This window comes from Heterodontus francisci, chromosome 3 (assembly GCF_036365525.1).
Source record: "Heterodontus francisci isolate sHetFra1 chromosome 3, sHetFra1.hap1, whole genome shotgun sequence".
Classification (NCBI taxonomy): domain Eukaryota; kingdom Metazoa; phylum Chordata; class Chondrichthyes; order Heterodontiformes; family Heterodontidae; genus Heterodontus; species Heterodontus francisci.
The window spans coordinates 67,050,801-67,065,952 of record NC_090373.1 but is presented as its reverse complement, the minus strand read 5'-3'; the positions used below and the strand labels follow the sequence as shown (position 1 = coordinate 67,065,952).

Sequence of the window (15,152 nt, the reverse complement as noted above, 5' to 3'; positions counted from 1 at the left end):
GTAGAGCTGTGATGAAATGCAGTGGATTACAGAAAAATAGTCTTTCATAATGAGTAGCGTTATATATCTTAATCTACCAGTTTTTAAAAAAAATCTGTGTGTGCAGTGTGTTAAGATATTTTGATGACCTTAGATGCTTAATAAATGCTGGTGATCCTTTCTTTCACTTGCTGATGGTGAGTAATTTTTTGTCAACTAAATAACATCATCATGAAAACCGAAGAAACTTAAAATGGTCTCCTGTGTAACTCATAAGTAGCCCACTTCTATTGGTAACAGCAGAAAAGTACTGGAAAGCAGTTTATTATTCAATATTGTAAATGTAATTTTTGAATATTACTTTCAAGTTGTATTTTTATCTTTTTCCTTTTAACTAGGGAGTACAAGAGCAGATTCACTAATGACGAAACTCTGCTGTTCTGTATGAGAGTGATGGTGGGCGTCATCATACTTTATGATCATGTACACCCTGTGGGAGCATTTGCAAAAACATCAAAAATTGATGTAAGGAAATATATATGGGAGAAAATAAGCATCACTATTGTGCTGATTAAGAATGCAAAATAGGAGTGCTATGCAAAGACTGTTGTGTTTCATTAGGTCTTAAATACACTATAGTATTCAGTGTTGATTTTTATTGACACCAGCTACCTTCTTTGCTGTGAGATTGGAAAATGCTGGTTTGCATCCTGTCAAACCCCAGATACCTGATAATTAGTGATCAGTTCCTGACAACAACCTCGACCATATCCCTGTTTCATATTCTCTAATATTCATGATCATTTCCACTTGTTCTCCTCAGTCCCGAAATAAACAATTTTGTTCATTGATATCTTTTACTATTTATTAAGAAACCAATACAAATATATCCATTGATGACATTTTGGAAATGTTCTCACCTAATCACATTGTGACTTGTCCATTTTCCCCATAGCCCACTCTCTGGAATGCAAAACAAACCAGGAACATTCAAGTTGTGGGGAGTGAATAGAAGATCCCTTTTTTCCTAATTCAGGCACCTTTACAATTTTTGAGTGTTTGAGTGATATAGTTTGCTTCTGTCTGTGCCCTCACATTAAACAGCCATATCAAGAAACTCTATTCCAATTTGTGAGCGGGTAGTGGTGTAAGTACTCTGTGGATAGGAACAGCCTGTTGCCAGGCCTACGTTACTGATCAGTTACCAGTTGCAACTATTTTGGGAGAAAAATGCTTCTCTTATTTACTGCTTGACGTTCTGCTTCTAAATCAACACCAGATCAGACAGCAATATATCATTATTTTGCATTAAACATCGGTGCTGGTGGATTGTAAAATGATGAATCAAAATAAACTGTAAAGGAAAGAGAGCCAGAAGCATAACCATGAATTTCTAGCTATAAAGTAACACTATCAGTACACTCTACAAAAAGGAAATGTAACTTAAATGGGGAAGAGGAGGAAAAGCAACAACCTAGAACATAGTTCTGATGAAAGGTCACTGACCTGAAACGTTAACTCTACTTCTCTCTCCACAGAGGCTGCCAGACCTGCTGAGTATTTCCAGCATTTCTTGTCCAGCATTTCTTGTTTTTATTAACCTAGAACATATTGTGGGGCAGCAAAAGATAAAGACTGAATTCAACATCAGAAATGTTCCTCGACCCTTTTCTAATGAGATGATTCAGTGGTATTGTTGCTCCCGGTATCTTGCCAGATAGATACATTTAGTTAGTATCAGACAACATGCAATATGACAGATACTTAGGCACTAATGTCAACAGATTTCTGATGCTACACTTGCTGAGCACTTATGTAGATTTGTCAACCCAAATTTTATTTGATAAATTTACAGTAAATATTGCTTGCAGACATTTAGATCATCAAATGGAAATCCAGATCGTTAAGAGAATGGGTGATTCCCATTGCAGATTTAGGTGAATTCTGAGCTTCATGTTATGGCATTTTAATGGGATTCTAATAGAGTACATTTTGAAGAGATGGATTATTTAAATTCTTCCAGCATATTAAAGACCACAATAGGGCATTACATTAAAGTACAGCAGCAGCTTAAAGAGATAATACTATCAAACTTCACCAGAGAAATATAATAAATGTCTGTACTCCTTATTGTGATCATTAATGAAACTTAATGACTGCTTCTGTTGTATCTCAGATGAAAGGATGCATAAAAGTTTTGAAAGAGCAGCCACCAAACAATGTGGAAGGTCTTCTGAATGCACTCAGGTAAGATCTATTTTTCCCAATCAACCAGAAATGTTATAGTTATGTCTCATTGCTGTTTTAGAATCAATATTAACAATCAATATAATCAATGGCCGGCACGGACACGATGGGCCAAAAGGCCTGTTTCTGTGCTGTATGACTCTATGACTCCAACATTAGGACACACGCCTGAAATTCCTCACTGCAAAATGAGTGCGGGTTGCTTCATCTTTAGTTTCTTAATAGCTCGTATCTAATCTCTAGCCAATTCCATACAGTTTTAGCCCTGAGGCATGGAAATGACCAGGTCTCAATTTTTCCATCATATATAATAAATACTAATACGTTTATCCTGTGAAACTCAATTATAATTGCAAGCAAAGTAATTGTTCATTCCACGCCATTACATAGAACTCTTTTGTAGTAACTGTATCTTCCTTTCAACAGATTCTTAAAATCATTCATACAATGCATTCTAGCTTAATATATTAGAGCTGTACACAGTGGGCTGGATTTTCCCAGCCCTGTAGGTGGGTGGTGGTGGGGGGCCCTAAAATGTTGAGGGAGGGTGGGGGGGTGGAGTTCCCATTGCCTTCCCGTGGCCATGGCATTTTACCAGTGGCGGGGGTGATGAAGCATGGCCCTTTGGCCCAAAGGCCAATTAAGGGTCCCTTCCTGCTGCCGCTGACATTTTATCAGCAGCGGGTGGGAGCTGTGCAGCATAAGGACACCACCTGGTGAACCCTGGCGGCCTCCCTGTGGGCTTGGTGGGCAGGAGTGGAGGAGCTCCTAATCGGGCATTCTGTGGCCACCACCCCACCCCATTCAGCACACCCCCCACAATTGCCGGGGCCTGCCTGACTGGCCCCAGTGACTCCCCATTCCACTCACGTTGTTGCGAGGGCGCCATCCATCACTTTCAGCTGGTTGCAGTCCCAGCAGTGACCACCACTTCAGATGGCGCTGCTAAGACTGAAGAGCTGCTGGCCCCCCAATTAATCAGTTTTTGGAGGCAGGCTCTCATCGCTTAAAAGGATGGGCGCCCCGGCGGCAACTAATTAGTTGCTGGATGGAACAAAATGCAGTTAGCGGTCCCGAAAACGGCCAAGGCGGGTTGCCCACCCGGTTTTCAGGCCCGTTGTCGGGGGCCATCACTATCCCGACAACATGCAGCCCAAGGTTTCAGAATGTCTCCATATCTTTCCCCTTTTCTGTTTCTTCATCTCTAAAGGGCAGTATTGGGTGCAATCCAAGGTCTCCTTAAGGCTTTCCATGGTTAGGAACATACTGAGGAAAACATTGTGCAGTCATGTGGTGTATTTTGGTGGTTGCAAAGTTGAGGAGTGACTCTCCATTTTTGAGGTATGTCAAGAGTTCCAGAAGAAATTGCAGTTTCAAGGATGGCAGGACACATCTTACTGGATGAGCTAGTACTTGTTAGAAAGGATGTGGCTTGATCCATTTCTAGCAATTAGTGATGTTCTGTGATGCATTTCTCATATCAAATTTTGAGCCCACTTGAAGACCAAGTCTGTTGGATTTCAGTGATGTGCTATATTGAGGAAAACAATGAATGTATTGTGAGGTAGGCAAATTGCAGACTTTCGTCAGATTATGAGGCAAGTTGTCCCAACATACATCCAGTTTTAAATGTAGTAGGTACTTCTGGATTTTTCTGCTCATCCAGTGGACAGTGGAGCACTTTCTTAATTTAGGTACCAGTGGGCAGCATTATTTACTCTCAGGTCAGGTATAACACATGTTAAATGCAGAATAGAATTCAGAATTCCCAGTACTTTGACCTAACAATGTTCCTTTGTTTATTTTGCCTTGAGTTTAGAATGTTGAGGAAAGGGTCGGCTAGATTTTTGTTAGTGTTACAACCAGATGAGAAGGATTCCCTCTCCGCTTTCACCTGGTCTTACCGTAACCGTGTTTAATTTTAAACACACTTTTTTTTTTTAGCTCCCCATTAGTGAATCCTTGTTCACTGCTTTCCAATTGTAAGGCAAAGAAACCAGCCAAACAAGTTTTCTTAGGTTTAAAGAAGAAGGGTTAAACTTTATTAAACTTAAAACTCTAATTCGGTTAACGCCTACTGATAGACAACGCGCCCACGCTAGTATGCATACGCGATAAACACACATGGCAGATAGAGGCAGAAAAGTGCAGAAGAAATGAAGTGGAAAAGTTTGAAGCAATATCTGAAAATGGTTTTGGTTAATGTTCTTCGAGCTTGCTGTAGATCGTGCTTTACGTTGGGGCCCAGTATTCTTCCTAAACCTTGTTCGATGTAGAAGACTTTTCTCTCTTGAGGTTCATGTCTTCCGTGTATTTCGAGTTCCTTGAGAAAGAGATGGGAGCAGGCAGGAGAGGTCTTCTCAGTCCAGGAGCAAACAGTCGCTCTGTCTCAAACTGTCTGTACAATTCAAAAAAACTCAGGTTGCCCAGCAGGTTAGTCATGTGACTAGCTGGTTTGACCACGTCTGTTTGTGGATTCAGCCATCTTAGCAGTCATCCTGTAATGTGGGCTTCCTCCCCATCAATGTCTGGTGATCAAAGTCTATTGTGGGTTGAATGTGTCAGAGAATGGTCCTTTGTCTCCACAAGCACTGGCCGTTAGTATGTAAATGTTTTTTCCAGCCACGGCTGATCTGTTTAACAAGTCATTACCTCACACCAGCAACAGTTTAAAATCAATGTTCATATGACAAAATTAATATGCCTCATTCTTGGCAGGTGGGGGTCTGCATGACAGTTAGGTTAGGATGTATCAAGACTGCTGGAGCAAAGGCCGGGAAGTGGAGTTGAGGTACCGATCAACCATGATTTAATAGTATGGTTGTACCACCTTACCAGTTCTTATGTTCCTCAGCCCTGATCTCGGGGGACATCCCTGCTGTATAGTATGTTATTGTCCAGAACAGCCAATTCTTTGGTATCCCATTTAAATGAGATTACAAACAGTTTTGTGTTTGTTTTAAAGCCAGGCTCTTGAGATGAAAGAACATTCTGGTAGTCCAATGTGTCTTTGCTGGTTGCTTATTTTAGAATAATTTTATATTTATGTTTAAGTGTACTTGCCTCTAATATATAACCAAAGTTTATTTAAACTTTGGAGAAGGTGTTTATAGATGTAACAAGAAATTCTGTAACACGTGGAAAAACCTTTAATGATGAAAATGAAGTGTCTCCAGATTAAGGGCGGCAGAGTGGCGCAGTGGTTAGCCACTCTCAGCCTCACAGCTCCAGGGACCCGGGTTCAATTCTGGGTACTGCCTGTGCGGAGTTTGCAAGTTCTCCCTGTGACCATGTGGGTTTTTGCCGGGTGCTCCGGTTTACTCCCACAGCCAAAGACTTGCAGGTTGATAGGTAAATTGGCCATTGTAAATTGCCCCTCGTGTAGGTAGGTGGTAGGGAATATGGGAGTACTGCAGGGTTAGTATAAATGGGTGGTTGTTGGTCGGCACAGACTCGGTGGGCGGAAGGGCCTGTTTCAGTGCTGTATCTCTCTAAATAAAATAAAATCTGTGAGAACTATATTAGAATTAGAATTAGAATATTACAGCGCAGTACAGGCCCTTCGGCCCTCGATGTTGCGCCGATCATCTGACCTACACTATTCCATTTACATCCATATGTCTATCCAATGACCACTTAAATGCCCTTAAAGTTGGCGAGTCTACAACTGTTGCAGGCAGGGCGTTCCATGCCCCTACTACTCTCTGCGTAAAGAAACTACCTCTGACATCTGTCCTATATCTTTCACCCCTCAACTTAAAGCTATGTCCCCTCGTGTTTGCCATCCTCATCCGAGGAAAAAGACTCTCACTATCCACCCTATCTAACCCTCTGATTATCTTGTATGTCTCTATTAAGTCACCTCTCCTCCTCCTTCTCTCTAACGAAAACAACCCCAAGTCCCTCAGCCTTTCCTCGTAAGACCTTCCTTCCATACCAGGCAACATCCTAGTAAATCTCCTCTGCACCCTTTCCAAAGCTTCGACATCCTTCCTATAATGCGGTGACCAGAACTGCACGCAATACTCCAGGTGCGGCCTCACCAGAGTTTTGTACAGCTGCATCATGACCCCGTGGCTCTGAAACTCGATCCCCCTACTAATAAAGGCTAACACACCATATGCCTTCTTAACAGCCCTATTAACCTGGGTAGCAACTTTCAGGGATTTATGTACCTGGATACCAAGATCTCTCTGCTCATCTACACTACCAAGAATCTTCCCATTAGCCCAGTACTCTGCATTGCTGTTACTCCTTCCAAAGTGAATCACCTCACACTTCTCCGCATTAAACTCCATTGCATTGTTATATGCTACTGTTTTATTTAATGTGGGACAATATTTCCCATAGGAAGAAGAGGAAAAGCTACGTTTAAAAATGTTGGTTTCCCAGGCCCCAAAAAACGGGCACATCCTCTCAAACTTAACAACTGAAAACTTTGGCAAGCCACACAATTGTCTTGTTTACCATGGTTGGTTGGTTTGTTCAATAATATGAATATATTACTGAATATTTCATAGGTACACCACAAGACACCTGAATGATGAATCAGCATCCAAACAGATTCGAACCATGCTTCAGGTTCAGTAACTCCTTGGGCAAGAGGATCCCTGTCCTGACCTCAGAAGATGTACATGTTTACATAATTTAATACAAGTTGGTGTTAATACTTATTTGTCTTATTTACCATAACCATTCCCTCCTCATCACTTAACGTATGAAGAAAGACCTTTATAATATTGATGAATGGCAATTTTTTTTTTTTTACATTGCATAATATGGAACATACTTGCAGCCTTATATTTGATGTTGCAAAGTGCAGTTTGTTTTTGGCAGAATTGATGTACAATGCTGTTTTGCTCCAGCATGAATTTCTCTATATAACTATAAGACCCAGTACTTCTGCAAATTTCATTGTAAATTTTACTAGTGTTTTCGTGTCTTAGCATTCAGGGAAATAGTTCTTACTGTGACAAAGATCAACACACAAGCTTGCTGATTTTTCAAATTGTCTTACACGTTTGGTCAGTCAGCTACTATGGCATAGATCATTGAGATCTGCACCTACTTCCATCTGATGCTCATGTTTGGTTGGAAACATGCTTTTGAGCTTTGAAGAGAAAGCATCTCTTTTACTAGTCTGCAGCAAGGAATTTAAGAATCGCTTTTACACTGAAATGTCAAAAAGGCCGTAACATTAAAAAGCCATACCGTTTTAACTGCACCATTTCTGTGCTAACATTTCAAATCAGACCATTAAAGAATTACAGATGATTTTCTTTTCTAAGCCTCACAGCGTATAAATAAGATTGTAAGTCTGGTCCGGACTTGATGGGCATTTTAAATATGTTATGTTGTGCATTTCTCATTATATGCACTTTCAGCTAAAAGAAAAGGGAATACAATACACATGCAAAAAGATAAATGTACCTCGTAAGCAACAGGCAACATTGGTACAAAGTTACATGCTCTTAGATGAATGTAATTTCAGTAATTGCCAAATATATACTACAAACTGATAAATCAATCTTCTGTCCAAATTTTGTTATATAGAAGAGTGTAATGCCACAAAGTATTAACAAACATAATTTTAATGATTGAGGGCCAATATTAAATCTGGAATAAATATCTGCAAAAATAACTAAGGAAGGGGAAGCAAAATGAAGGGAAGGGAGAAGGAACAAAAAAGTTGAGGAAAAATATATAGGCCTATAAAAAGAGGGTCTTTAACTCCTTCACTGGTGCAAAGTTATATTTCTATTTCAACATATTTTTTATACAAGCAATAAAATTTCACGTGTTGCATTCTGTGAATGAAGTGCACATAAATTAAGTGCAATTTATTAAGAATTATAACAAAATCTATCATACCTGCATTCTGCAAATAGGGGATAGGTCACAGCAACCCATATCGTAATATTTGTTTCCATAAATGTGGCTGAGTGAATCATCCTCAATTGATGAAGTCATGAATGGTCAGCATCATGTGTCAAGGTGTAAATTATAATACATGCGTACCAACAATGCATTCTATTTATACCACAGATTAACCATTGTTAAATTTAAAAAGTAATTTTATCTTCTCTTATGAGGGTAACGGTGGTAGTAGGGATTTCTAAGGCTGCCTATTTGGTCATGCAAGCTGGCTCTCATCTCCTTGAAGAGGTGACTAGCCACCATCATGAACTGAGGAAAATATCCTTGGGGCAGGTACAGATACCCCACTTCAAGCATTATATTTTACTTGCTTGGTATACATTTGAGATTCTAACTCAATGGCCCTTTGTTCTACTGAATATAATTTTAAAATATGAGCAAAGTTAAAGTTCACAAATTTGATTTTTATTGGCAATCTAAAGTCTATTATTGTGAAGCATTGTATGCGTATGAAACCTCTCCATTACATATGGAGTATCTTGCAAAGAGTATAAGGTTGAAGTTAGTTGTGTATTAAAATTTTATAAGATTTTGACTTTTTTAAAACACAACTAGAGTATTGAGTTGCAAATCTAGAACTGTTTCGTTACCTCCATGGCAATAAGTATTTTATTGGGAAAACAGCAAAGAGTTGCCTGGACCAAGATGGGTAGGATAGTAGTTCCAGTCCTTGCAGTTAATGTTGCATACCTGTGGAAATGTGAAAATATTTTCATGGATTATTACCAACCTCTGGTACAAGTGAACACTTGTATAAATAGCCGACAGAATTCAGTAACAAAGTGGCCAGCAAATTAAATCTGATTGCATACATTTGCCAAAGCTTGTCAAAACCACATTAGGTGCCTTGAGAGCTCTCCCATTACAACTTAATACAGTTTAACACAATGACTGATTTGAGCCCGGTGAATCTGCTACTGCAAATAAGATGTCAAAAAGGACCCAAGCATATTGTACTTTGTAGTAGCACATTAGCGTGGGTTTAACTGTGATGTCAGATTCAAGAAAGTCCCTTTTAAATAGACAAATATTTTACTTGTAAGCCCATACAGTCTCAATTCCAGTACTAATGAAATACAGCTATCATAGCATTTCTTTTGTAGTGCGGCCTTTCATTAAAGTTGCAGAGTTGAGGGCACTGTGTTAGAAAGTCAGCATCTTTTGTGAATCCATGAATATCACATAATAATAGAAGAATTATTTTGCAAAGTTCTGTTTGTGAATGGTATTTTGAATGCACTGGAAAATGGATATGTGGCTTATATGCATTCCCCAAAGAAGTAATACTGCCACTTTAAACTTGTGTGTAAAGTTGGGCTATTGGGCTAGAAGTCAGGCCTTTTAAATGGTGGCAAGACACTTCAATTTCATATTACTAAAACAGTGTTCATCCTGTGTGAGATTTGCTATTTTATTCCACTATGATTTATTGTTGCAATTTAATATGAGTATTAAAAGCTTTGATATTGTTTGTGACACGTTGTATATTGATCTGTATTTTGAATTCTAACTTAAAACGGATTAAAAACAATGAAAAGTTAATTGATCTGTTACTGCTGCTGTTCCTTAAAGCAGTATTACAAGTACCACAGTAGATGGACATTCTTCTTTAAAAGCCACTATTGTGCAGGAAACTTGCTAATTCAGAATTTAACCAACTACTAAAACACTGATTTGACAGACTGGATTGTTTTAATTCTTCCTGTGGATTTTTTTTTTCCTTTTTTGCTGAGACAATTTCCATATTCTAGCCAAAACCAGCTATTTGCTTTGTTTTGTACCTTATGTATGTGTGAAGTGAAAATAAAACTATTAAGTGCATTTGTGTTCTATATGAAATAAAAAGTGATTGGTGTTACCTGCACTGGCAGAAGGAATATTGGTTTATAATTGCAGCAGTAATCTGACATACTGATTCTAAAACCACTGTGAAATACTTGCTAATCTGTCAAGAAAAACAAAAGTTTGAATTGAACAGCCGGCAGGTCAACAGCTGTAAGAGAAAGAAAAATTAAAATCATGAATGTAACTGAATATATTTTAAGCAAATCTTACACAGATAAAAGGGCAGAAATGAATCTTCACATCTTAAAATGGGCAAAGCAACAGACAATTTTGGTGAGCAGCTTCCCACCCCCCCCCCCCCCCCCCCCCAACCTACCAAGCACCGTGGTACCAGTGACGCCATACTGGCACAGGCATATGCCCAAGCAACTTTGGTGCCTGCCTGCAACAGGCATTAAGCACCTGACATGTGTAAATGAGTGATCTAACACCAGTTTCAGAACCCTGCACTAAATTGTTTGGCGATGAGCAGAACTTGCTGAAGCCTGCTCCCCTCAGGTTGCAGCAGCAGCCACCAAAAACCATCATTTTTCTTTTTCTTGTTTGAAAGAAGTACTCCTGGGCTGCAGCTGCCCTGCGATCGGCTCAATTCCAGCTGTCCTTCCCCACCCCCCACCCCGTTCCATTCCCCCTTCCAGGACTTGCCTTAGGGCTTCTGCCTGCAAAGCAGATAGACCTAGATTAAAACCTTACAATGGTTCAACCACCTCTGAGGCACACAGACCTGAGGCCTCTTTATGAATGAGCCTTGGGTATCTCAGTTTGGGTACGCGTCTTCGTTTATCTGCCCAAAATGGTGTTCAGCAAGGTGTCTCAAGAGCCTTGTAACAAACATTCAGGTACATATTACAAGAGGAAATGTTGCAATTTGGCAAGAAAGTTGGTTAATGGACAAGAAGTAAAGGATTAAGTTCGATGGGGGTTGCTCGATTAGAGAAAAATTGGAAGAAGGGTATCCCAGGAGCTGATGGGGCAGCTGGTTAGGCAGTGCCTCGTCTACATATGCTCCTCCTACTTCACCTGAATTTTGCAAACAAAAAGAATAAGATGATGGAAAAATGATGGATCACTCGGCTGCGACCTAGACATCAAATTCGTTCACAAAGACGCACCCAGGCCAGTGGACGCTGCAAAGTTCGTAACAACGTGGGACTGCTGCCAAAGTTGATGGAGCTGACAAAAGTCATGCACGCAGAATCATAGCTGTTAACGTGCCAGACTTCTCATCACCATCCCTGCATATGTCCTGTCTCACTGGCAGGAGAGCTAACCTAATCGACCTCATCCTCATCAGCCTTCCTGTCGCAGGTGTATCTGTCCATGATACTATTGGCAGGATGACCACCTGTGTTCCCGCTAAACTGTGTGCATGCACAGCAGCCTGGAAGGTACCCATATAGGCCTCATTCCGTGTTAAATACCGCACATAAAAATTTAAAGTGACCACACACTGAGGAAAAACTAGCCACACACAACAAAATTTTAAAGGCAAAATTGGTGACTGTCGCATAAGGGTTTGGAAGGGTTAATGTCTAGGACAGTGTGAGTAATACCTCCTATTATGATGATGTAAGAGATCACATGAGGGAGACTTGAAGGCGAAGCAGCATGGCATCAGTGGAGTTTGACATACTTTGGTAAGGCTGTATATAGTTCTTTAATATGTAATTTTAAATGTATGCTATCAGAGACGATTGGACACATGGAAGGACCAAATCAAAATCAAACTGATCACTTTGGAGAGAAAGATTTTTGAGGTACAGAATTGCTTCAAAATTAGACAGCAAGTCTGAAGCAGAACAAGTCAACACAGTACATTATTCCATAGGAACAATAGCAGACGATGTTATTGCAGGACAAGGCATGAATGATAAATTTGAAGAGGTCTTAAAAGCCTTTGATAATTATTTCAACCTGAGGAGCAACAAGATTCTAGCAAGGGCCAAATTCAACAGAAGGCTCCAGAAACCAGATGAACTGGTAGGTGTTTTTCTTTATAGGCTAGTTGAAGGGTGCGAATATGGAGACATAAAAGCAGAATTAATATGAAACTTCATTGTAGTACGTATTGCTGATGAATCTTTATCAGATTTATTGCAGTCTTGGGAAGACCTCACCTTAGACAAAGCAATATAGCTGGTGAGACAAGCAGAGGTCTGTGAGAACAGAGCAATCCTGAGAAGTGAAGAAAAACCTTGATTCAGGAAACTTTCAGTGACCATACAGTTGCTTAAGCACAGGACTGTAAAAGAAGCACCAGAAAAGAAGGTACACTGGGGAGGAGGGAAAGTTGAAGATGCAAATAAGACCCACAGGCATGAATAGGGTCCTGCAAACAAAGCAAAATGCATTAATTGCAAGAAATTTGGCCATTTTGGGAAGCTGTGGCAAAGTGAAATCTCTACTTTCACAAGTTCTAATGGAAAAATCTTTATGCATTGAGATATTAATGAAGTTGAACAATTTCCATCAGAAGAGAAATCAAAAAAACTTACTTGGTGAGAGCAATGACCCTAATCATGCATTCTGGAATGCAGATATATATGTCAACGGACATATCACATTTCTGTAAGGAAGAATGTGCAGGCTTATGGGGAGAAGGCAGGGGAATGGCACTGAGGGAATTTCTCTTTCAGAGAGCCAGTGCGGACGCGATGGGCTGAATGGCCTCCTTCTGCACTGTAACAATTGTATGATTCTGTGATCACCAACTTTAACTGGTCACTAGAGCAGGTGCAGCAGTTTTATCAGACACCAAACTGTGATTATCAATGCATTGTCTGCAACTGACAGATACTCAGTTACACGATAGAGGACGGATTGAACTGAAAGTCAAGGGAAAGCTACAGGCAACACTCAGTACAATGGAAAGCAGGTGTTGAAAACACTATGTTCTACAGAATCAAGAATTTTCTCTTTTAAGTAGAAGAGCTTGAATAGACCTTAATCTTATCAGGCAAGTGGAAGAAGTTAAGCAGCAAGAATCCAGGTGGCTCTTCCAAGAATACTTTCTGAAATTATTTACTGGTCTTGAAAGACTTAAGACCGAATATAAGAACATAAGAACTAGGAACAGGAGTAGGCAATTCAGCCCCTCGAGCCTGCTCTGCTATTCAATACAATCATGGCTGATCTCATCTCGGTCTCAGCTCCACGTTCCTGCCTGTTCTCCATAACCCTTCAACCCTTTACTGATTAAAAATCTGTCTATCTCTTCCTTAAATTTACTCCATGTCCTGGCATCCAACAATTTCCATCAGAAATATGGTATTACTTTGCAAAAAGATGCTAAATCTGTATGTCTTTTAACACCTAGGAAGGTCCAATGTGGATTAACACCATTAGAATTGTTGATGGGATGGACGCTCAAACACAACTTCCCTTCTACCCAAAAAATTACTTCCAGGGCTTGAAATCCAGGATTATCAGATAGTTCAGGACAGACAAATGTATTAGCGAAAACAACAAACTTATAACTATAACAAGAGATATCATAGCAGGAACCTACCCAAGTTGATGGAAGGGGAACAGGTATGGGTACGAGACCAAGGCAGAGAAGGAGTAGTCAACCAGAGAGATGATGATCAACAGAGATCTTATTTAGTAGATACTTCAGAAGGTACCATAAGAAGAAACAGGAGAAATATTATTTCTATTAATCAAAGACGTCAATCAGTCTTACATTTGGATGAACCAAATATTGAACCTGAAATTCAGAAAGCACCAGATACTACAAACCTCAATGAAGGCCATCCAAGTCAACAAACAAGAGTTCAGAGAAAGACTACTGATTTTCTGAGTCTGACAACAACACAATCAGGCAGAGTTGTGAAACCTCCTGACAGATTGAATCTGTGATGTCAGAGACTTGGGAGATGGTAGTATGTAAAAATCAAAATGAATGTCCCAAAATATGGACAAAGACTGGAAGTGGGTGGGGGGGGGGGGTGGAGTGAATGTAGTTTAAAGGTTTGAAAGGGTTAATGTCTGGGACAGTGAGTAATACTTCTCACTATGATGATGTAAGAGATCACATGAGAGACTTGAAGGAGAAGTAGCATGGCATCAATGTAGTTAGAGATACATATGTAAGGCTGTATATAGTTCTTTAATCTGTAATAAACTAATTATTAAAACTTACTGAAGACCTGGTAATCTCTCCTAGCTAGTTTAACCAAACATACAACGGTGACAAGCATGCAGTCTTTGTGGAGAACATCCATTGTGCCATGAGATCTAGTAACTCTAACCTGAGCATCCATGAGGTGCTGTGTACTGTCTGCAGAAACAGATTTGTTTGCCACAACAGTCTGGAACTTCATGGCCTGACACATCTCTCAATTTCCTATCATAATCAAGTAAGTCGACCAAACTCTAGTTCAATGGGCTGGATTTTATTATCCTGCCACCAAGGGTGGTGGTGGGTCCTGCCTCTGAAATTAGCGGCCGTGCCGCCACGATTACGCGACGGGAAGCCATTTAACATAATGACGGTGACCATTCACTCCCCCCAATCACATGGCGGGGTCGGTATTGGCGACGCCATTAACAGCATCTCTTGATGTTGGATTGCAGAGTTCCACCTCCTGGCTCCCTACAAACAGTATCCACTTGCAGAGGTCCCTCCTTCCCTCACATCTGCAGATCGAGCTCAGTGGCAATGTCTGATGTGAAAAAAAATTTCCACAAGATACGCACGGAAAACTTACCTAAGCTTTGCAGGCATCAATGACTCTTGCCTTGGTGGTACCAGCTTTTCAAAGACGGGAAAGTGAAGGCACCTAAGTGACACGCATCATGCATAGGATTGCGAATACCTGGTAGGATTGTGGTGAATTAGATAAAAATTCATGCAAAACAATATGTAACAGATTTAAATTACAATTCTGTTGCGGTGCGGCAGAACTTGGCTGCCTCTCAGAAAATTGGAAACTAGCATTATGGCGTCCGGTTCTGTGGCGGACAACTCCATGTCAATTCTTTGGTTCTAACGGAGCATAAAATCCAGCTCAATGAGTACAGAAGAGCATACCAGGAGTAGCAGCAGGCATACCTGAATATGCACGCTGAACAGCGGAAGCAGAAAGTTATCGACAATGTGATGGGGCCCAGCATGTGAGTGCTAAAGACAAGGCTAAAGCGTT

General features: G+C 40.3%; 1 protein-coding gene across 7 annotated transcripts in view; it reads left to right on the top strand.

Annotated features, from left to right (window-relative positions):
• The window catches only part of LOC137356928 (CYFIP-related Rac1 interactor A), a 265,894-nt gene extending 256,255 nt beyond the window's left edge, over positions 1-9,639 (top strand). For all 7 annotated transcript variants that reach the window (XM_068022838.1, XM_068022813.1, XM_068022804.1 and 4 more), the window contains 3 exons: positions 378-504; positions 2,156-2,226; positions 6,747-9,639. In XM_068022838.1, the coding sequence (XP_067878939.1) occupies positions 378-504; positions 2,156-2,226; positions 6,747-6,816 (268 nt within the window). In that variant the 3' untranslated portion in view covers positions 6,817-9,639. The remainder of the gene's footprint in view (positions 1-377; positions 505-2,155; positions 2,227-6,746) is intronic.
• Positions 9,640-15,152: the final 5,513 nt, after the last annotated feature.